Source organism: Paramormyrops kingsleyae, chromosome 9 (assembly GCF_048594095.1).
Source record: "Paramormyrops kingsleyae isolate MSU_618 chromosome 9, PKINGS_0.4, whole genome shotgun sequence".
In the NCBI taxonomy this organism is placed as follows: Eukaryota; Metazoa; Chordata; class Actinopteri; order Osteoglossiformes; family Mormyridae; genus Paramormyrops; species Paramormyrops kingsleyae.
The window spans coordinates 16775763-16799010 of NC_132805.1; the positions used below are offsets into that span (position 1 = coordinate 16775763).

At 42.2% G+C, this 23248-nt stretch overlaps 1 protein-coding gene across 3 annotated transcripts; it reads left to right on the top strand.

Moving 5' to 3' along the window:
• The first annotated feature begins 3531 nt into the window (after positions 1–3531).
• On the top strand, positions 3532–23237 carry fxyd5 (FXYD domain containing ion transport regulator 5). Of its 3 annotated transcripts, none has more exons than XR_011993001.1 (11): positions 3532–3651; positions 9769–9862; positions 10129–10326; positions 10811–10853; positions 15293–15373; positions 15600–15698; positions 16015–16053; positions 17020–17049; positions 17195–17269; positions 21015–21239; positions 21918–23237. XR_011993001.1 is itself a non-coding variant. In XM_072716465.1 (11 exons), the coding sequence occupies exons 3-11, from the start codon at positions 10303–10305 to the stop codon at positions 21940–21942; spliced, it is 462 nt and encodes a 153-aa protein (XP_072572566.1). In that variant the 5' UTR covers positions 3537–3651; positions 9769–9862; positions 10129–10302; the 3' UTR covers positions 21943–23237. The 3 variants fall into 3 exon arrangements, 2 of the variants coding, with proteins under 2 accessions (XP_072572566.1, XP_072572567.1); XM_072716465.1 differs by having other exon boundaries at positions 3537–3651; positions 21194–21239; XM_072716466.1 differs by having other exon boundaries at positions 3599–3616; positions 21194–21239.
• Positions 23238–23248: the final 11 nt, after the last annotated feature.

Below are 23248 nucleotides of genomic sequence, written 5' to 3' on the forward strand. Positions count from 1 at the left end.
GGCGCAGCCATCTTCGATTCTGAACTCGGGATCCTCTGCGTTATCCGAGATCATTCTCGGATCTCCGAGAAACGGGAGCGCGCATGTCGTCACTTCCGGCTTTGAAACTCGGAATCCAACTCGGAATCCGAGTTCCCAGGGCAAATGGAACGCACCAATAGATATCTATAGAATGACTCGGGCCCAATCCCAAACTGGTCCCTACACACTCCGCCTCACCACTCCGCCTTCGTTTGCGCGTTCCCGAGACCCGTCGCCATGTTGAAGTGTGTCTCAAAGCAGCAAGGGCTAAGGGGGAGTGGTCGATTATGCCCTCCTTTAGCGAGTCAGCAACGATGGTGGCTCGCGCGATTCCACTACCACTTCCATATCCCACAATTCCTAGCGCACAGGAAACAGAGCAGCGCGATAATTTAATAATTGGATTCTAACAGCACTGTGAAATACATATAGAAAGTCTATGTTACATGTTATAATTCATCGCTGCAGAAAAAAAATTAGGAAAGCAGTTATTTATAGCTGGTCAGTACAGATAGATTTTATCGTGATCCGATTACGAGAGATTTTGTGTACTTTTCAAACTAGAAACCACGCGAAGAAACATTCGTACGCAAACTCGATCAACATCACACCAGCAATAACAATTTATGTTTCATATTTGCCTGTTTTTTCCTCTACTGATCTGGATCTGGTATTTGGTACAGAAGTAATGCGTAATGTTTTATGCGTGTAAACTTATTAAGTTTACACGCATGGTAGAAATTGTACAATCGTCAATATGACATGTGTACATACTTAAAATTGCTCAGTGCAATAAGACGACGTAGCCGTCGTCTTTTCGCATTAGATAAACTTTGTGCTTTTTTAAAATAACTGATATATGTCATTAAAGAAAATACAATACAGCTTCTTGATGGATCCATTTCGTCAAATCACTACGTAATGCATTTCCTCTTTCCGGTAAAGAAGACTGTAAAAAGGCGCTGCGAGGGCAAGTCTGTCTCAAATCTTTCTTGTGACAGTTTCCTTCAGTTTAAGTGCATAGGGCGTGTTGTGAGGGTGACTCGGCGGGAGTGTGACTCGAAATGAAGGCGGAGTGTCGAGGGTATAGTTTGGGATTGGGCCTAGATGTCTCGTCTGCGTTGCTGGCCAACGGAGTCGAACGTCCGCATATGGCGGCCATCTTACCACAGGCTGCTCGCTCACCCAAAATATTGTGTTGATAGTAAAACATGTAATTTTTAAATAGCCATAACGTGCTCAATTTTTAACCGATTTTCAAACGGTTTGATTTATTATAAACGTCAAATATGTAGTTATGACACTGAATACTTTTGAATAATTATCTTATGTTCTAAAAAATAGAATAATGTTCTAGAATAGGTAGACTAAGCCTACAAGATTTCCCTTAACAAATATACATCAAGAAACGCTGCATGTTAAAATCCCCACCCTGTACAGTGATGACTATAAACACAGCACAAAGAACTAAAGTCCATATTTCCAAATTGTTAATAAAAATATTTTTACACATAAAATGGTAGTAAATAGTTTGTTTAGACATTATAAAGGCACTTTTCAAAGATTTTTGAAGATTTATTAAAATCAATGTTTAGACAGAGGTGTTAGAGACATTTGATGGATTTTTTTACATTTTCATTAAAAATTTAACAAAATTTAAAAGTAACAAAGGTGTCCCAGTGGTGCTGGTTCTGGTCCTCATCCAGCTGGGCCTGATAAGAGTGGGTTAGCATTACTATAACTCATGATCAGTGGCGGCTGGTGAATGTGTCATTTTCACATACAAACGGAGCATTCTGGTGCATTCGGACAAAATAATAGATAAAAGTTAACATTCTCTCCCTGTGTCTGTATGTGTGTTTGTGAGAAAGTGAGAGAGAGAGACAGAGAGAGGGAATATGATTTTAAAATGGGTGTACGTTAAACAAAATATTCTAAACCTTGTGTCAACAACAATCTAGCAATACTATTATGTAATATGTACATACTTCCACTAAGTAACTAACGATTATCCTAAAAATAATTCATAATATTGTAACATCCTACAGGTGAAAGGTGATCCCTCGGGTTCTCGTTTCGAGACAACGGCGGTTACAGCAGCCATAGGCGGCACAAAAGTCTGGCATCTTGTCAGCAATTTCCTGTAGAAATCCTAATGTAAGACGTTTTAACAAACCAACCAGACAGTAAATCATGTGTAAATTCAGTTAAATCATGTTTATAATGTGTGTATTATATTGAAAAGAAAGCGTAATTCTGCCTCGCCCCAAATTACTGGATAGCTAGTAGCCTAGCTAGGCGTGATACACAACTAAACTGCACGATTAAGTCAGTTTTTTTTTTTTCGAGGAGAAAAGCTGCGATTTCAACATGTTCAAGCATCCAGAACTATAACCACGTTAATAATGTTTGTAAGAAAACACAGTTTGTAAATCCATCAAGATTTCAGCGAGATAAGAGTATTAACGTTTGTGCAAGTCACTTATCTTACCTCCGTTTACCTCAGATTCGAATGATCCCGCCAGAAAGCCAGCCTGTGGTAAGATGGCCGACCTGTGCGGACGCTCTAGACCTCGTCATAATACATCTAGTCATTCTATATATATATATCTATGGCTGCAGACGCCTGTAGAGTGGAGCTCCACCGGAAATACGTCACCTCCACAGGAAATACTGCGTAGGGGCGTAAAGTGGAGCTCCACAGGAAACACGTGACCAAACTGTGTGTTACAGCGGAATTTCAGTTGTAAAATTCTCAAAAAGTATGTTTTTGTTCATTTATACGCTAGAGAAATTATATATATATATATATATATATATACACATATATATATATATCTGGTCTGATGTAGTTTGTGGAATATATATATTGGTCATAAGATGAGCAGTTATAAACATGCCATACATACGCAATTGCTATTATGTTACTTTCCATACACATTACTAATATATATATTGGTCTTGCCTTAACTGTTATAAACATATACTATATACGATTGCTGGAACAGCGCAAATGCGTACGTATTTTATGTGCATTTGCGCTGATATGACAAGAAATTATTGTGCATTTTAACCTGTATATGCTAATTCGTACTTCATTTGCGGTATATAGGTTGAAATGCACGGTATTTTCTTGTCATATCAGCGCAAATGCACATAAAATACGTACGCATTTACACTGTCACAGCAATCGATTGCCGCATGTATCGCTTTTAAAGGTGAATGCGTACTTGCGTACCAGTTATATGCAGCCCTGTATGTGTTGTATAAATGATGATCAACATGTAACAATTATATTCAATCAACTGCTAAATTTATTTAGACAGCAACAACAAACAGAATTAAATTAAAAAAAAATCAATCAACACACTCATGTGCCAGTAATTTAATCTTTCTCATAACAGACAGCATTAACCCGGAGGCCCCGCTGGTCAACACAGGCATGTAAAAATAATTCCATGTCACGTGTTTAAAATCACGTATTTCCTGTGGAGGAGACGTATTTCCGGTGGAGCTCCACTCTACAGGCGTCTGCAGCTGGACACTCTTGTGGGCTTTCCCAGGTCATCTCACCTACTCTACACACACGAATCAGGTGTGTGGCTGCGGCTCAATTAATGTTGAACTCCAGTAAGTAGGGTATTTTATTCACTTTAAATAATATTCTCTTTAATGTAGTTGATGCAGACTCATTCATAAATTAGTTGCGGCAAAAATGCTGATTACCGATGTAATTTTCCACGAATCTGCTATATTAGCGATTAAAATATTACTTATCTAGTTATTGTTAGCTTGTTTACAATAGCTTGTTGCATAGTGCACTGCAACTAACACGCCAAAGCCGTTTTCCATGCATTGTTTTATTTGTGACGACTTGGCATAATGTTAACTTAACATTAACGGCCACAATTAGCATATTGTGTAGCTGTGCATTTACTAAATGAGCACTGTGCTACGTCCGAACTGACCCCACTGTATTTTTTTTGTTTAATCAATATCTATTATGCATTTAAACAGTCATGTTTAAATTTTATTGTATGTTGATGGCTTGACTGTAAACAACATACCAAACAATGCAATAAATAGTTTTGAAGAAAAATCTGCTTTGTCATTGAATCTGAGAAAAACTTTGAAAATAACCATAATGACGCAGTCTCCATGCTACAATAATAATGATAGAAGCAAAGTTTTTCATTGTGGGGACATATCTTTATAAGTACAATGTGACTGTATTATTTGTGTCCCCTTCAAAAATTGCTCATGAGAAATTTTATATTTATTGTCCCCCCCTACTGTTAAATGAAATTTACGCCCATGAGTAAATCACGATGTTGGCGTTGCCGCAAGGGCTAGTCATTTAAGCGCGAATGAGAACCGTTTTGCAGGGATCGATGTCACGTGTTTCCCCAACCCCCCCCCCCCCCCCCCCGAATATTCGAATCTCAAAATGCAAACTCAATTTCCATCCCTCCAAACAAACATTTGAATATTCTGGTCCACGCACAGAGATTGTTCCAGATTCTCTGAATCTTCGGATGATGTTATGCACAGTTGATGATGATAACTGCAAAGTCTTTGCAATTTTTCGCTGGGTAACACCTTCCTGATATTGCTCCACTATCTTTCTGCGCAACATTGTGGGAATTGGTGATCCTCTACCCATCTTGGCTTCTGAGAGACACTGCCACTCTGAGAAGCTCTTTTTATACCCAATCATGTTGCCAATTGACCTAATTAGTGTTAATTGGTCTTCCAGCTCTTCGTTATGCTCAAATTTACTTTTTCCAGCCTCTTATTGCTACTTGTCCCAACTTTTTTGGGATTTGTTGACACCGTGAAATTTTTAATCACCATATTTTTCCCTTAAAATGATACATTTTCTCAGTTTAAACTTTAGTTCCGTGATTTATGTTCTATTCTGAATAAAATATTGACATTTGCCATCTCCACATCATTGCATTCAGTTTTTATTCACAATTTGTTTAGTGTCCCAACTTTTTTGGAATCCGGTTTGTACCTTGCTGGCATGATGATACAAAGAACATCTGTAGCATTTAACCTTTATGGGTTACAGGCTTTGTTGGCCATTTTTTGTGTCTACTATGTCAGCATAGTGGGTCCAAAAACATGCAAAGAAAATCAAAATCCGATTTAGAAAATGATTTATGATTTATATCATTATAGATAGTGGACTAAATAAATACTCACCAATCAATCATAATATTAAAACCACTGACAAGTGGATAATATTTTCATTATACTGCTGTATTTATCGTGGGCAAACCCTTCCCTCCCCACTCAGTAAAATTTATCATGGGGGAATTTAATCGTGTCACTTCATCCTAGTCAGTGCTGATACATGAAAGAACGAGCACAGATCTGGTGAACCTAATTGTCAGGGTGCGTGGAGCGGGCAAGCGGAGAAGCAGGCAAGCAGAGACGGTGATGCGGGTAAACAGGGGTTTTACTGAGCAGGGTAAGGCAGACATCCACGAACAACAGGACAACGCAATGACGGATCTGACGAGACATACTCAGACGTGGACTAAATACATGAAACAAGCCGAAATAACAGGTAACAGGTGATCACAATCGGGGATTAACACGAGGTAACGAGGTGGGCGTGGCACACACAAGGATCAGACGGAGCTGGACATGACAGAACCCCTCCCCAAAGGCGTGCACTCCGGGTGCGCCTCAGGGGAGGCGACGGACGAGACAAGGACCTTGAAAACAAGAGCAAAAACATCAACGAGGGACCGGGAACAGAACAGAAACACAAAACAAGCAAAGGGGCAAAAACCAAGACAAAACCTGACAAAGGACGGGGAACGCGGACAGACAGACTGGGAAGGGAGACACCGGGGGAACACCGACAGGCGGAACAAAAGGGCCAGGAGTGAACGAAGGAACCAGAGGGGGACGAGGAGCAGAGACAGGAGGTACAAAGGGACGAGGAGGGAACGGAGGAGACACAGAGGGAGGAGGAGCAGAGACAGGAGGCAGAAAGGGAAAGGGAGGAGGAACCAGGGGAGCCCAAGGGAAACCCAGGGGGCGAAAGGCGGCAGCAGGAGGAGCCGCGGGCGACCAAGCGGCCGAAGTCGGAGGGCCCCCGGGCGACCACGAGGTAGGAGCCGGAGGGGACAATGACGGGGCAGAGGAGGTAACCGGAGGGACCAACAGAGGGGCAGAGAAGGAAGCTGGAGGGGGCACCAGCGAAGGCAAGGAGGGAGCAGAGGGGGACACGGCGAAGGCAAGGAGGGAGGGTAAGCCGCAACAGGCGACTGCACAGCCACAGCAGGCGGAGGCGCCGTCCACCGATGAGCCAGAGCGGGGAGACCTGCAGGCGAGCAACGAGTCGGAGTGGGGGAACCCGCAGGCGGCCGCCGAGGCGTCGGAGGTGGGACCACAGGTGGCCGACGAGGCGACGACGGGGGACCCGCAGGCGACCGCCGAGCAGGAGCCCGGGGGACCGCAGGCGAGCCGGGGGGCAGGGCGGGCGGGACCCGACCCCTGCGCCTATGTCCTCTCCCTTTCCGGGACACCGACAAGGTGGGGTTCCAGTCGGGCTTGACCGCGCTTGGGCGAGGGAAGAGGAGTCATTAGGGAGGTCCCCGAGGGGTCCCACTCGAGCTCCTCCTCTTCCAAGGAGGAAGGAGCGGTGGTTGGTCTGTCTGGGACCTCCTCGGGGACTGGGACCAGGGCTGGAGTTAGGGCCTCCAGTGAGGCAGCAGGCGTGGCTGCAGGCGGTGCAGCCAGGGCCGTGGGCGGTGCAGCCAGAGCCGCAGTCAGGACGGGCGAGCCGGACAGGACAGGAGAGCCGGGCTAGACGGGCAGGACAGGAGAGCCGGGCTAGACGGGCAGGACAGGAGAGCCGGGCTGGACGGGCGCTGCCGCGGGAAGAGTGGCGGCATCAGGAGGTGCCGTGGGAAGAGCGGCGGCCTCAAGAGGTGCTGCGGACCTGCGGCCAGCAGGGGGTGCCTCGGCGGGTGCCGCGGACATGCAGCCAGAGCGGCGGCAGCTGCAGCAGGTGGTGCAGCCAGAGCTGCGGGCAGGACGGGAACAGGCGGGTCTGGAGCAGGCGGGACCAACGAGCAGGGCTGGACAGGCAGAGCGGCGGCCTCAGACAGGGCCGCGGGCAGAGCGGCGGCCTCAGGCAGGGCCGTGGGCGTGTGACCAGCAAGGGGCGCCTCGGCGGGCACCGCAGTCACATGACCAGCAGGGGGCGCCTCTGCGGGCACCTCGGGCGTGCGGCCAGGAGGGGGCGCCGCCGTCACGCGACCAGCAGGGGGCGCCTCTGCGGGCACCTCGGGCGTGCGGCCAGGAGGGGGCGCCTCGGCGGGCGCTGCCGTCACGTGGCCAGCAGGGGGCGCCTCGGCAGGCGCCGCCGTCACGCGACCAGCAGGGGGCGCCTCCATCACGCGGCCAGCAGGGGGCGCCTCCATCACGCGGCCAGCAGGGGGCGCCTCCATCACGCGGCCAGCAGGGGGCGCCACCATCACGCGGCCAGCAGGGGGCGCCTCGGCGGGCGCCGCCATCACGCGACCAGCAGGGGGCGCAGCCGCGGGCACCTCGGGCGGTGCCGCAGGCAGAGCGGCGACAGCTGTAGGGACCGCAGGCAGAGCGGCGGCAGCTGCAGGGACCGCAGGCTGGGCAGGCGGGTCAGGCAGGACAGGCGGGTTACAAAACAAGCGCGTCTCCGCTGGAGTCTAATGGTGCGTTCGTTTTTCTCTCGTCACTCAACTCAGAATTTCCGAGTTCCATCACGTCTATATATATATATATATACACACTCACCTAAAGGATTATTAGGAACACCATACTAATACGGTGTTTGACCCCCTTTTGCCTTCAGAACTGCCTTAATTCTACGTGGCATTGATTCGACAAGGTGCTGAAAGCATTCTTTAGAAATGTTGGCCCATATTGATAGGATAGCATCTTGCAGTTGATGGAGATTTGTGGGATGCACATCCAGGGCACGAAGCTCCCGTTCCACCACATCCCAAAGATGCTCTATTGGGTTGAGATCTGGTGACTGTGGGAGCCATTTTAGTACAGTGAACTCATTGTCATGTTCAAGAAACCAATTTGAAATTATTCGAGCTTTGTGACATGGTGCATTATCCTGCTGGAAGTAGCCATCAGAGGATGGGTACATGGTGGTCATAAAGGGATGGACATGGTCAGAAACAATGCTCAGGTAGGCCGTGGCATTTAAACGATGCCCAATTGGCACTAAGGGGCCTAAAGTGTGCCAAGAAAACATCCTCCACACCATTACACCACCACCACCAGCCTGCACAGTGGTAACAAGGCATGATGGATCCATGTTCTCATTCTGTTTACGCCAAATTCTGACTCTACCATTTGAATGTCTCAACAGAAATTAAGACTCATCAGACCAGGCAACATTTTTCCAGTCTTCAACTGTCCAATTTTGGTGAGCTCGTGCAAATTGTAGCCTCTTTTTCCTATTTGTAGTGGAGATGAGTGGTACCCGGTGGGGTCTTCTGCTGTTGTAGCCCATCCGCCTCAAGGTTGTGCGTGTTGTGGCTTCACAAATGCTTTGCTGCATACCTCGGTTGTAACGAGTGGTTATTTCAGTCAAAGTTGCTCTTCTATCAGCTTGAATCAGTCGGCCCATTCTCCTCTGACCTCTAGCATCAACAAGGCATTTTCGCCCACAGGACTGCCGCATACTGGATGTTTTTCCCTTTGCACACCATTCTTTGTAAACCCTAGAAATGGTTGTGCGTGAAAATCCAAGTAACTGAGCAGATTGTGAAATACTCAGACCGGCCCGTCTGGCACCAACAACCATGCCACGCTCAAAATTGCTTAAATCACCTTTCTTTCCCATTCTGACATTCAGTTTGGAGTTCAGGAGATTGTCTTGACCAGGACCACACCCCTAAATGCATTGAAGCAACTGCCATGTGATTGGTTGATTAGATAATTGCATTAATGAGAAATTGAACAGGTGTTCCTAATAATCCTTTAGGTGAGTGTATATATATATATATATATATATAAACACTATAAAAGGTACCTGTTGGGTTATAGATTTGTTTGCATGCATGAACCATGGTGTCCAAAAAAAAAACCAAGGTAACCAATTCTAGTTTCCAGGCAAATGGCTATAGCAGAGTGGAGAAATGCTCCGGATGGGAGAACAACTGCTCTACAGTTACAATAACAATAGATTATGATAAAGTAAAAATTCTTATGTATTCATATTTGTGCCATGTTAATATGCTGCCAGTTTGATATAACATTACTAGGGCATTCCAATAAAAAATTCAGACAATGTGGCATAATTTACATGTAACATACTACATATATAGTGGGAAATATTTCAGGGCCCATCATAAATTGAGCAGGCACATCTTGTGATCCAGGCAAAAACATTTCACAAAGCCATGAAAGAGCACAGACACATGTGGGTTTGCTGAAGCACTTGTTGGAGATAATTGGAGTTAAACAAGTTCAGTATAAACATGGCCTGGGCTAAGCTGGCCCAGTCCACCTCTGCTTATGTTGAAGAGACTGGTGCTTCTGTTTAAGTTTGTGAATATAACACATTGTCCATTGTGGCACACTAGAACCAGGCCCATCATGTGTGGGTTGCTTAAAGCTGCTGCACTTTGAGCCACGTAAATGAAATATGATCTTAGCGGATTTTATGCAAGCACGCCATTCTTGGTCATTTTCTTACCACAATTTCCTTCTGTTCTTTCAAAACAGGTGCTTTCCATTTTGATGCTTTCTTGGTGGTGCATGACACAGCTCCTGCCTTGGATACCAAGCATTGTGCGGCATCCTGAAGAAGACTGATTCAGTGGGTTAATATGCTTACAATTGGCTTGCATTTTGTTTTCTGCTCAGTGTGAATTCAATGGCTCTTTTATATGAGAGAAATACAATGGAACCATTATTGTGCTGAACTTAAATCACAAAAAATGTTTTGTTATTCTTAAAGATGTTTAATATATGCATATGTATATGGGATACATATTTAAACAAGGTAATATGTAATAAAACTTGCAGCCCTGTAATTATTGATTTTGCACTGAAGTTGTGTCTTGTATTCCGGTTGTGTGCTAGGAGGAAGAGTTAGCTAAAGGCGGAAGAGAGAAAAAAACCAAAGTCGAAGGGAGGGGGGGTGCACCAATAAGCACTGTTGAAGCAGACAGGAAGTAAGGAAGCCACACGCTTACAATGCACATGACTGACAGAAGTGCTGGGAGCTGAAGTACTGCTGCAGACCAACGGCTGGGAATGAGATTCAGGATGAGGGTCAAGGTAAGAGGGCTCTCATACGGACTGACCCACAGTGTACAATGTATGAGAGGCCCTTAGAGTCCATGGGTTAGAAGAAGCTATGGGATAATTCAGGAGGAGTAAGTAGAAGGACCCAGCAGGCCTCATGAATTGCAAATGGCGCTTGCCATATGCTCAGAGATCAAGGAATAATACTGATTAATGAGCGAATCATGTACCAAAGTGGGAATTTGTGATGAAGAATTACAAATCCATGTTAAACAATGTGGGCTTGTTAGGTTTTGCAGTATTATGTTATGGTATCATACGATTAAAACATGACTGGAAAATATTTTGTGGTTATCTGATTTGCATCCATGTCATCTATTGTAAGAGTAAAATATAAAATTATATAACATAAAATTATATAACATAAAAAAAAAATATTGAGCAATTGTTTATTCTGAACCTAAACTTGGACTGTACGATTTTGTTTGTTCATTTTTCTCTGTTGACCCTTTTTCAGATACAGTTGAGACTTTATTTATGTTTGTCGATGATGTTTGTGGGTGAGTCATGCATAATCATTCTTCTTTTTCCATTTAACTATGGAAAAGCCTATAGCTTTTCACTAAAGTGATATATTTTCCAGCCATAGTCTGTTCTGGGAGGTATTTTGAGACTGTATATATGTAGTTTATTGATGCACTTTATAAGATGCACTTTATTGATCCCAGAAGGAAAGAGAAGTAATGTGTGTCCACCCTGTTTTACCGTTTGGTCATGCATTATATGTATTGTGTTTGAAAAAAAATGCAGTGTATAACGTAATGTATTGCATAATATAATTACAGTGGTACCTCAGTTCTCGAACTCATCAGAACTCGAATTTCTTAAAAGTCGAACCAACCAGAACTCAATCTGAATGTCAGAAGTCAAACCGTGAACGCCGACCTAAGATAACTTGTACACGCGGGGAAATGAGTCCCGCGGCTCGTCTCTCATCAGAAACAAAGGGTAACGCTTCAGTCTCAGCCTCGCATTCGCTGTGAGAGCATCGTGCATGTTTATACTAGCTGAATACATACAGTATATTTAGACAGTAAAAATACATTTAGACAATGATCAGTAATAATTATTTAATAATAAAATACATATAAAAATAAAGATTTCTAATTAATTATTTTAATATCATAAAATAATAAACCATAAATACATTTAATTATAATAATATTGTCGTGCCGAGTGGGGACGATCAGGGCAGGACACATTGTTTTTTTTAACTTTACACATTCGATCACAACTCGAACTTTTTAGGATTCGATCCGGAGTTCTGAACGGATTAAATTCGAGTTCTGAGGTACCACTGTATTTACAAACTGCTTATTTAAAATTAAGGAGAGGTCTATTATATATGATTGTGTGTGTGTGTGTGTGTGTGTATAAATATATATATATATATACACACACACACTCACAGCTGTGGAAAAAATTAAGAGACCACAGCACAATATTTTGTTTCACTCATTTCTCAATTTATAGGTATGCATCTGTGAATAATATATTAATTTTTTTGCAAATTGCAGCCTTACTCTTCCTTGTTTCCCATTAATGAAGGGTCTCTTCCTTGCTTTATGGCAACACTTCAGTCCTGCTTCTAGGAGTCTGATATGAACTGTCCTAGCAGTGCACTTCACACCTGCACTTAATGTTTCTCATTCCATTTGAAGGTCACTTGATGTCATCCTATGATTCATAAGAAACTACTGGATTAGTTAACAGTCATCTCTGCCATTAGAAAGTTGCTTCTGCCCTTTACCTGGCTGGTTTCTGGGTGTTCACACTGTCTCCTGCTTCACCTTATTCTTGTGTACTGCTGTCTTAAATTTTGACCTGGAAGCAACCTGCTGCTCAGCATAGGTTTCTGCCAGCAGAACTATAATTAAACCAGAATTTAAAAATGCAGATTTGTTTTTTTAAAAAGAATGGTCTCAACTTTTCGGTTCATTTTTTGTTTAAATTCTAAAAAAACATATTTAGGTGTAACTTTTTGGGGCCGGGAACCAATTAATTGGTTTTCCATTATTTCTTATGGGGAAAATTCGATCAGTATGTGTATTCTCATATCGATGAAGTGGAATGGATTCTTTCATGAAGCAATAGAAACATAATATTTTATGTTAAATGTGGGGGGGGGGGGGGGTCCAAACGAATATTTATGAAATGTGAGGGGGACACGTCCCATGGTGCTGCCATCAACATTAGCAAACTGTCAAATGTTATAGTCGTGCCCCCATACCCACAGGGGATATGTTCCAAAACCTATCTAGGATTGCCGAATCCAAGGATAGTAGCGAACACTATAAATAACGTGCTTTTCGTGTACATACATACCCATAATAAAGTTCCATTTATAAATTACACACGGTAAGACAACATCAACAATAACTAGAACGAAAATTCCTGAAGAAATTTTGAGATGGGCCTATTCTGCTGACCCAGGAAGAACTGGTTTTCCTATTGAAGTGGCTGGTCTGTGCTGGTATTCCTAATAAAGCGGTTTGTATGGTGTTGCTAGGTGGTTGCTATGTGGTTGCTAGGGTGTTGGTAGGTGTTCCTAGGGTGTTGCTAGGCCTTGCTAGGGTGTTTCTAGGTGGTTGCTAGGCATTGCTAGGTGGTTGCTAGGGTGTCGGTTGGCGTTGCTAGTGTGTTGCTAGGTGGTTGCTAGGGTGTTGGAAGGTATTGCTAGGGTGTTAGTAGCTGGTTGCTAGGGTGTTGGTAGCTAGGTGATTGATAGGCATTGCTAGCTAGTTGCTAGGGTGTTGCTAGGTGTTTGGAAGGGTGTTGGAAGACGTTGCTAGCGTTTCAGTAGCTGGTTGCTAGGTGGCTGATAGGCGTTGCTAGGTGGTTGCTAGGCTTTGCTAGGTGGTTGCTAGGGTGCTGCTAGGTGGTTTCTAGGTGGTTGCTAGGGTGTCGGTAGGTGTTGCTAGGGTGTTTGTAGGGGGTTGCTAGGTGTTGCTAAGTGGTTGCTAGGGTGTTGCTAGGTGTTTGCTATGGTGTTGATAGGCGTTGCTAGGTGGTTGCTAGGTTTCTGGTAGGCGTGACTATGGTGTTGCTAGTTGGTTGCTAGGCATTGCCAGGTTGTTGCTAGGATGTTCCTAAATGGTTGCTAAGCTGTCAGTAAGCATTGCTAGGGTGTTACTAGCTGGTTTCTATGTGGTTGCTAGGGTGTTGCTAGGCATTACTATGTGGTTGCTACATTTTAGGTAGTTTCAAGTACTAGGTAGTTTCAAGTGTATGTGGGTCGTGGTGTTTGTGGATTGGGGAGGAGCCTTGCTTCTACTTATTATGGGCCTATTCATTTCAATGAAAAGGCCCATATTGCTCTTCACCTGGTTTTCAATGGCAATGCCATAAGAAGTTCCAGTAGTTAGGTATAGGCTAACAATAGCAAAAGTTAGAATTCAATACATTCCTATGGGATTTGTAGTATGTTTGATTGTGAATAGTGTTGCCATGGTAACGCGAAATGCCAAGAAAAGTAATAGCACACCTCACACCATCAAGGACTAACTTTTGATATATAGATCCTGGGTGCACACTACGTTACGACCTGCATTAATTGCCGAAATTTACGGAAGAATAATAAATAAAGTTTTTTTCAACTTTGTGATGGAATTGCATGTGATCCGTAAGGTGCACTGAGACAAACGATGTCAGTCTGTCCAACTAGGTAAGGCCTACAACTCAGCAGCGAAATCAGCTCCATTCATTTCAATGGGCAAGCGCAAATTCGGAAAGTATCGTTTACTAGATGAAGAGTAATATGGGCCTTTTCATTAGAATGAATACACCCATAACTAATAATAAAACCATTAAATTGTGCAGTGGTACCTTGGAACATGAACTGATTCCAGAAGGCTGATCAAGTTGCGATTTGGTTGAGTTCCAAGTCGAATTTCCCCATAAGAAATATTTTAAATGAATTTAACCCCTTCCAGACCCCCAAGTGATTGCCTATTCAGACTTATCTACCTAGCTAATGATAAAAAGGATTGACAATCGATATAAAACTAATACGGGCAGGAAAAAGCAGACATACAATAAACGTAAATTACAATCTCTTACTCCGAAGCGAGAACAGACACACGTGCATCAACTTCAAAGTCTTGCTGTAATTAAATTTTTAAGTTCTGCAGCTACTCTTTCCTCTTCAATTTGCTGCTATCACTGCTGCTATCACCGACCTGTTTGAGGTCCGAATTGGTAGACTTGAATGCGTCTCGCCCCATACAAGGTTTAGCAGGAAAGGTTGACTTTCACGATTTCAGTCGAGGTACAACTCGAAAAAAATCAACAGACCTGTTCGATGTCCGAGGCGTTCGAGTTCCAAGGTTCTGCTGTATTATGTAGGCAGGATGAGGTGGAAAGGCTAGGCAGAATGAGGTGGAATTTAAAGCTTATTAAAACTTTATTTTTGGATTTTCCACTTAATATTTTTGAGTTGTAGTAAACCGCCGTTTACAGACCGCAGTTACCAAATCTGCAGATTGAGGGTCTAATAAACTATCTGATAAACTAAAACACAAGCAACTATCCTTATCCAACAAACTACAACAACAAAAGATCATTTTTAACAAGAATAAGCTTTAATAAGAATAAGGTAATAATCTTTCCCCACAATCTTGCTCCACAGAGTATCGCAGTTGGGGCGTCGCCGTTATTTATTCTGTCCAATCAGCAAATCGGAAATCAGGACATTCTGATGATGAAAGATATAAACGCGATCGGCAGATTATGATGGCGCAGAATAACGTACACCAATTCGGAGGGCAGAGCAGAAGTTTTCCCACTTCTAGATCCAGCCATGAAAATATGCAAATATAGAACGTGATTAAACTGTTAAACATGTAATGATGGAATACATAGGAGGCAATGAAAATGTTAGAATTTTGTTCAATAAATAATATTGCCCAAGATTATTCATTGCTTTGTTTGTTCTTAACAGCTTGTGTTATGGAACCTTTCAGTTCCTCAAGTCCTACTTTGTCTGACCAAACTACACGGATCACCATTGCATCATTTACAGGTAATGACATCTGATCTCATCCTTGTTATTGTTCTCAAGATTAAAGCAATTAATGTCAGAGGTAACATTCTTGTACAGTCTCATTTTAAATAAATGTACTGGGGTAGCCAGACACAAAATGTATTATCATGAATAAAATCTGGAACTTAAAATCCTTTAGATTTATGATGATATTACAACATGAGAGTGTTTTATAATGTCATTTTGCATTTATCTTTTTCCCAAGAAAATGAGAAGGATTCTGGATCTGGGACAGAATTAAATACTTCCCCTGAGGAAATGAACACTGAAAGTATTCTAACACCACCAGGGCTAACTGTGCCAGGTAAAAGATCTCTTGAACAGACACATTTTAAAGGGCAGTCTTTCATATTGCATAAAATCACACTACAGTTGGTCCATGACTCAGGCTGGTGTGAGACTCAGGTCAGGACTGTGTGCTTGTGATCGGAAGATTGTCAGTTCAAGTCCTCTGGTCGGCAGGATGATTTTTCCGTTGGGCCTCTGTGCAAGGCTCATAATTCTAACTGCTATAGGGACTGGCTGAACCTGCATTCTTACTTGTCCATTGCTTTGGTAAAAAGCATCTGCTAAATAAATGAATGTAAATGTTGTTTTTCTTTTTTCCATGAACATTAAAGCAAAAATGACGAATGAAACAGCAAACATAGCAAATAATGGTAAGGCAGCACATGCTTATTTTTAATTCAGCTCAACTTTTTGTTGATTACGTGGGTGATGGCTTATACTTAATTAATAGCTAAATATGTTTTTGATTAAATCCTGGACAGTACCAAGTCCATCCCTTCATTTTCCATACCCTCTTGTCTTATGTAAGGTCACTGGGGTACAGTACCAAGTGGTATATACTATAGCTCAGTAAAATATATAAATAGAAAGCATAAAGTACTGCTGCAACTCCTTCGTGGTCTATTTATGGCAATTTCTCAACTTTTAAAATTTGTACAGTAAAAGTTAAATGGTAATACACTGTATTTTGCTTTTCATTATATATCATATGAATAAAGAGATCAAATCCTGCATTTAGTTTAAGTGGACATTGCACAAAAGCCTAAAGCACCCATGTATGCTATGGGTAATGTAGTTTATACTGATCATCTCCGTACCAATCTATTTAATTTGTATAGTACTATTAATAGTTTAATCCCAAACAGTGGCCATTCTAAACCATTTCAACCGGGGGGCAGATTGTGGCCTCCTAGCATTAAGAAGCAAAGGACAATTGAAACCCCATGTTATTTATGCAGTGCTTTGCAGTCACATATTGCAGTTTTTACAAATATGCAACTCGCTCTTATTTCTTGTTTAGACTGTCTTGCTTCCAGAAGTTTGTTTTTTTTGTGCCGGCAACTTCGCTTTTTACCAACTGAAGAGACTCGACCACCTTGCACAGCCATGTTAGAGTCCCATCTAGAAAATGTATGTTTGTGTTTTGCCAGTAGCCAGCGCACAAAATTTTAGCCCTCCTATATAAATAAAAATAATAGTAATAAAAATAATACATTTGCTTTAGACCCAAATAGCACAGGTATTTGGGGGGGCCACGGGGGTGCATGCTTATTGTTCTCTGTTATTTGTTGCACATTTTTAAATACATGTATATAAGTATAGCTTGTTTTTCACAGATGGCGACCATGATGCAGCTTTTGTTTACGGTAATTTGATCTTTTATTCATGGTAACTTATTCCTTGAGCATTCCTAACTGAAAATGTTTCATTTTTAATGAGTCTGCTGCTTGTTTGATTAAACCTATGTATTTTAACAAACATCAAAAATATTTCAATTTATATCTTGCTCAGATTACAGTTCCCTTCGGCATGTGGGGTTATTTGTGGCTGCGGTGCTCTTCCTGATGGGAATTGCAGTGATGACGTGTGAGTACTAATCTGGAATACTAATGATAAACTATGATTACATCGACATACCCTGTTAGTAGAATGAAGTACTAATATGGAACATATTTTCAATTAATTTATAATTTCTAGACATAAATTCAGCAGCACTTTAAACAGACCCTGGAAAAGGCAAATAATAGTTAGGTTCCATAAAGGTTATAAATACATTCAACAACTTCAAGCTTGCATTACTTACATTGCACAAAACTCAGGAGTGTTTATGCAACAATTCTCTTTAATGGAGAGCATTGCGAGCAACATGTAGTTCATTCACTTCATGAATTTATTTGCTATGCAATGTATGTATTGTACATTTAAATACTATCTATCTATATATATATATATATATATATATATATATATATATATATATATATATATACACACTCACCTAAAGGATTATTATCTGAGTATTTCACAGTCTGCTCAGTTACTGGGATTTTCACGCACAACCATTTCTAGGGTTTACAAAGAATGGTGTGCAAAGGGAAAAACATCCAGTATGCGGCAGTCCTGTGGGCGAAAGTGCCTTGTTGATGCTAGAGGTCAGAGGAGAATGGGCCGACTGATTCAAGCTGATAGAAGAGCAACTTTGACTGAAATAACCACTCGTTACAACCGAGGTATGCAGCAAAGCATTTGTGAAGCCACAACACGCACAACCTTGAGGCGGATGAGCTACAACAGCAGAAGACCCCACCGGGTACCACTCATCTCCACTACAAATAGGAAAAAGAGGCTACAATTTGCACGAGCTCACCAAAATTGGACAGTTGAAGACTGGAAAAATGTTGCCTGGTCTGATGAGTCTCGATTTCTGTTGAGACATTCAAATGGTAGAGTCAGAATTTGGCGTAAACAGAATGAGAACATGGATCCATCATGCCTTGTTACCACTGTGCAGGCTGGTGGTGGTGGTGTAATGGTGTGGGGGATGTTTTCTTGGCACACTTTAGGCCCCTTAGTGCCAATTGGGCATCGTTTAAATGCCACGGCCTACCTGAGCATTGTTTCTGACCATGTCCATCCCTTTATGACCACCATGTACCCATCCTCTGATGGCTACTTCCAGCAGGATAATGCACCATGTCACAAAGTTCGAATCATTTCAAATTGGTTTCTTGAACATGACAATGAGTTCACTGTACTACAATGGCCCCCACAGTCACCAGATCTCAACCCAATAGAGCATCTTTGGGATGTGGTGGAATGGGAGCTTCGTGCCCTGGATGTGCATCCCACAAATCTCCATCAACTGCAAGATGCTATCCTATCAATATGGGCCAACATTTCTAAAGAATGCTTTCAGCACCTTGTTGAATCAATGCCACGTAGAATTAAGGCAGTTCTGAAGGCGAAAGGGGGTCAAACACCGTATTAGTATGGTGTTCCTAATAATCCTTTAGGTGAGTGTGTATATATATATATATATATATATATACATACACACACACACACACACACATATACAGTGGTATCTCGGCTCTCGAACTCACTAGAACTCGAAACCAGTTTGACCTAGAACTCGATCTGAATATCAGAAGTCGAACCGTGAACGCTGACCTAATATAAATTGTATGCGCCAGGAAATGAGTCATACTACAATGCAATTCTTACTTGATTGCCTTCTTCACAGACTGGACGATTAACCAAATAAAGCAGCGCAACATTACAGTAACTAACAATAAATAAACCATTAAATTACGTGTACTATTAGAGCATTTATGTCATTTATTTAAACTTTATTTTACCAGGTAAATTAACTGAAAACCAGTTCTCACTGCTTTACGTGATATTCGGGAGAAATATCAGATTACGCATCGGAACTGCCTGGGATACAAACTAAACTCTTCAGCCAATAAGGGCAAAGGTGTGTCATCACGGAGGCGGTTCCAGTTTGTGCAGCCGGGTGAGAGGTCGCAATGCATCTAACCATAGTGCATTGCGTCAGGATCAGAATGCGTTGCTTTAAGTCAGCGCTGTAAGCAAGTCGAACGCACCCAATGACCGGACTGGGGAAACAAACTGAAACGCGGACTGATCACATGGGGATCCCACACGAGGTTAACGAAGGCTCGTGGCACACGGAAGGAGCGGACGATCGGGGCAGGACAGGGGTAATGTTGGGACCCCCACATGCTTGTAGGCATGCCTGATAATGTCGGGGCATGCTCCTAATGAGACGACGGATGCTGTCCTGGGGGATCTCCTCTCAGATCTGAACCAGGGCATCACTGAGCTCCTGGACTGTCTGAGGTGCAACCTGGTGGCGTCGGATGGAATGAAACATAATGTCCCAGAGGTGTTCCATTGGATTTAGGTCAGGCGAGCATGGGGGCCAGTCAATGGTATCCATTCCTTGATCCTCCAGGAACTGCCTGCATACTCTCGCCACATGAGGCCGGGCATTGTCGTGCACCAGGAGGAACCCAGGACCCACTGCACCAGCGTAGGGTCTGACAATGGGTCCAAGGATTTCATCCTGATACCTAATGGCAGTCAAGGTGTCGTTGTCTAGCCTGTAGAGGTCTGTGTGTCCCTCCATGAATATGCCACCCCAGACCATCACTGACCCACCACCAAAATGGTCTTGCTGAACAATGTCACAGGCAGCATAATGTTCTCCGCAGCTTCTCCAGACCCTTTCACTTCTGTCACATGTGCTCAGGGTGAACCTGCTCTCATCTGTGAAAAGCACAGGGCGCCTGTGGTGGACCTCCCAATTCTGGTATTCTATGGCAAATGTCCATCAAGCTCCACGGTCCTGGGCAGTGAACACAGGGCCCACTAGTGGACGTTGGGCCCTCCGGCCACCCTCATGAAGTCTGTTTCTGATTGTTTGCTCAGAGACATGCACACCAGTGGCCTGCTGGAGGTCATTTTGTAGGGCTCTGGCAGTGCTCTTCCTGTTCCTCCTTGCATAAAGAAGCAGATACTGGTCCTACTTATGGGTTAAGGACCTTCTATGGCCCTGTTCATCTCTCCTAGAGTAACTGCCTATCTCCTGGAATGTCCTCCATGGCCTTGAGACTGGGCTGGGAGACACAGTAAACCTTCTGACAATGGCACATATTGATGCACCATCCTGGAGGAGTTGGACTACCTGTGTAACCTCTGTAGGGTCCAGGTATCACCTCATGCTACCAGTAGTGAAACTGACTGTAGCCAAATGCAAAAAATGGAGGAGGGAAAAATGTCAGTGGCCTCCACCTGTTAAACCACTCCTGTTTTGGGGGTCATCTCATTGTTGCCCCTCTAGTGCACCTGTTGTTAACTTTTTTAACACCAATGCAGCTAAAACCGATTAACAGCCCCCATTGCTACTTAACGGACTAGATCAATATCGCAGAAGTTAAATTGACTCGATGCTATACTTTGATTAAAAAGTGTTTGTTTAATTTTTTGAGCAGTGTGTGTGTGTGTGTATATATATATATATATATATATATATGATTTTTTTGCAGTTTCTACAATTGCAATTATATTATATGACAGTAGATGGCAGCATACATTCAGAATCCATCTGCAATATGTTGTACACTTGCAAAGTAGACTGCTTTCACTTTAGATGAATAAGTAAACACCTGCTTGATAAATAACCCTAAATGTTATCTAAGTCAGATGTTGACATGTTCCAGAGCTGGGTCATAGGAATAACCAGTATTGAATTTGGAATTGTTGGACTGCTTTATGTGACAAATTTTATTTTGCTCATTATTTACAGATTACTACAGGCACTACTGTCATCAAACTGTTATATGGATCATTCTCAGGCCCTGATCTGACAAAAGGAGATCTAGACTAAAATCAGCTTATCAGGATATTACTTTGAAAAGATGCCATTGATTGAAATACATCTGCTTGTGCCCAGATCTTGACTCTGGTTTCTTCCTTGTAACACAGTTGGTAGAGTGTGCCGGAAGTCTAGGTGTCACGTAACTTCGGGAAAGTGAGTATTACTACTGTATGAAACGCTCATGTCAAAATCAATGTGTCCCAGGGTGCTTTATGTGTGGTTTATGTGAGGTTTGCAGTCACATGGTAAGGCTCAACATGTCTTTCCTGGAAACATACCTTAAGATTGCTTAAATCCTCATTTAAGTATGACTCAATGATGAGGAAAAAAGCAGGAATTGAACTACTAACCAACCGCTATGTGGTTCTTAACTCGTACACGTAAGCATGATCATATTTTTCCTGCCCTGGCCTCTCTTCTTCGGCTTCCATACCATTTTAGAATTGATCTTAAGATTTTACTGTTTATTTGAAAGTGCTAGAAGTATGTCTGTTTATCTGTGATGTCTTACATACTTACATCCCAGCAAGGTCACTGACACTGAAAAAAATGGGTGATTGTGCTTTTTCTTTGGCAACACCTAAACTGTGGAATACCTAACCTTTTCAGATGAGGACTGCACCTACATTATTTTATTTCTTGGCTTAATTCACTTAGATTTTTTAAATAATTGCTTTTAGTTGATGTTTTTATTTTATTATTGCTTTATTGTTTACTCATAACTCTTTTTTTGCCTTTTAATTCAGATGTGTTTATTGGTTCCTATAAAGGTGTTGTTTTTAAAAACGCTTTATGTAAAAGTTGACATCGACATCTGTGCTTCTCTTTCAGGTTTTACGAGGTGAACAGAGTGTAAATAAGATGAACATTCATTGATGTCATTATTAAGTTATGATTGTGATTAACTCCTAGTCTTGTCAAATGCATACGATAATGTGAATAAAAGCCTGAATACCAACTGCCAAAAACTTAAAATTATATAAATTTAGAAATCCATCCATTTCAGGGAAGCAGAGTAAGTTTATGAATAACTATATGCACATCCATCCATCCATCTTCCAATAGCTTAACTAGTCTACGGTTGGGGGAAATGCTTAATTCATATTTCATTCTTACATGTCTGCCTATTGATGCTGTGTCCAAACTTGTCCTTTAATCATTCAATATTACTGACATCGGTAAAACTTGATTGTTCATTTACATTGTACATTTTCATATTGTTCAAATTTGTCCAAACTTCTCACAGTCCTGCAGTATTTTGTTGATATAATATAATTTTCTTATTTTGATTCTTTTATAGATACGTCTGTAAAGAAAAGGAAAGCAGTCAAAATGTTTAAATAAGCCAATTATTTTGTGAATAGCAGTTGTTTTAGTAAATAACCAATTTTCCTGTTTTCACTAACACTATACTGCTTTATCACTGTAAGAATCAAATTACTGGTGTCTCATGCAGAGTGTACCCCAGCCCTGTGCTGCTTGATTCCGGATAAGCAGTTGAAAGATGGATGGATAATCTAATAACAGCATTGGGGGTTTGCATGTTCCTCCCATCCAAAGACAAACAGTTAATTGGAGTATTTCAGTTATTTAGGGTGTATGGGTGTTTATCAATATGCATACTCAACCATTCTTGTGTTTTCACGTACTCGCTTGATGTGATTTTCCATTGTTTAATTACAATTCCAATAATCAGGAACAAAAGTAAGGAGGATGTAGTTCTTGCCCAGCCCCAAAAATTAAGGATGCATCAGTCGCATTTTCACTAACAAGGAACAATGTCATGACTGATTACGTACCAAGTTTGTTCTTCAGAGGCAAGTTGGCAAGAACATCCTTGCCAAGAAACACAAGTACGATCTTTGCATTCTCTGTATTGAGAAACACCCTACGATTGTGTATGTATATGTTCTGTGACATACTGGCATCCCATCCAGGGCATACCCCAGCCTTGTGTCCGGTGCTGCCTGGGATAGGCTCCAGGGTCCCCTTGACCGTAACCAAGATAAGTGTTTGGAAAATAGATGGATGTATGGATGTAGTAACTACAGCTAAATTATTCAAAAATGCTTTATGTATGGTACTTTATTGTTTGTATTTTTTAGATTTTGCATAATTGTAGTTAGAATAAACCCTGTCTGAAAAGTTTGAGGGATTGCCCA

Coding starts and splice junctions, on each gene's coding strand:
- fxyd5 (XM_072716465.1), top strand. CDS start 10,303: ATGAGATTCAGGATGAGGGTCAAG. Junction 10,327..10,810: donor GATTCAGGATGAGGGTCAAG/GTAAGAGGGCTC, acceptor ACCCTTTTTCAG/ATACAGTTGAGACTTTATTT. Junction 15,374..15,599: donor CACCATTGCATCATTTACAG/GTAATGACATCT, acceptor CTTTTTCCCAAG/AAAATGAGAAGGATTCTGGA.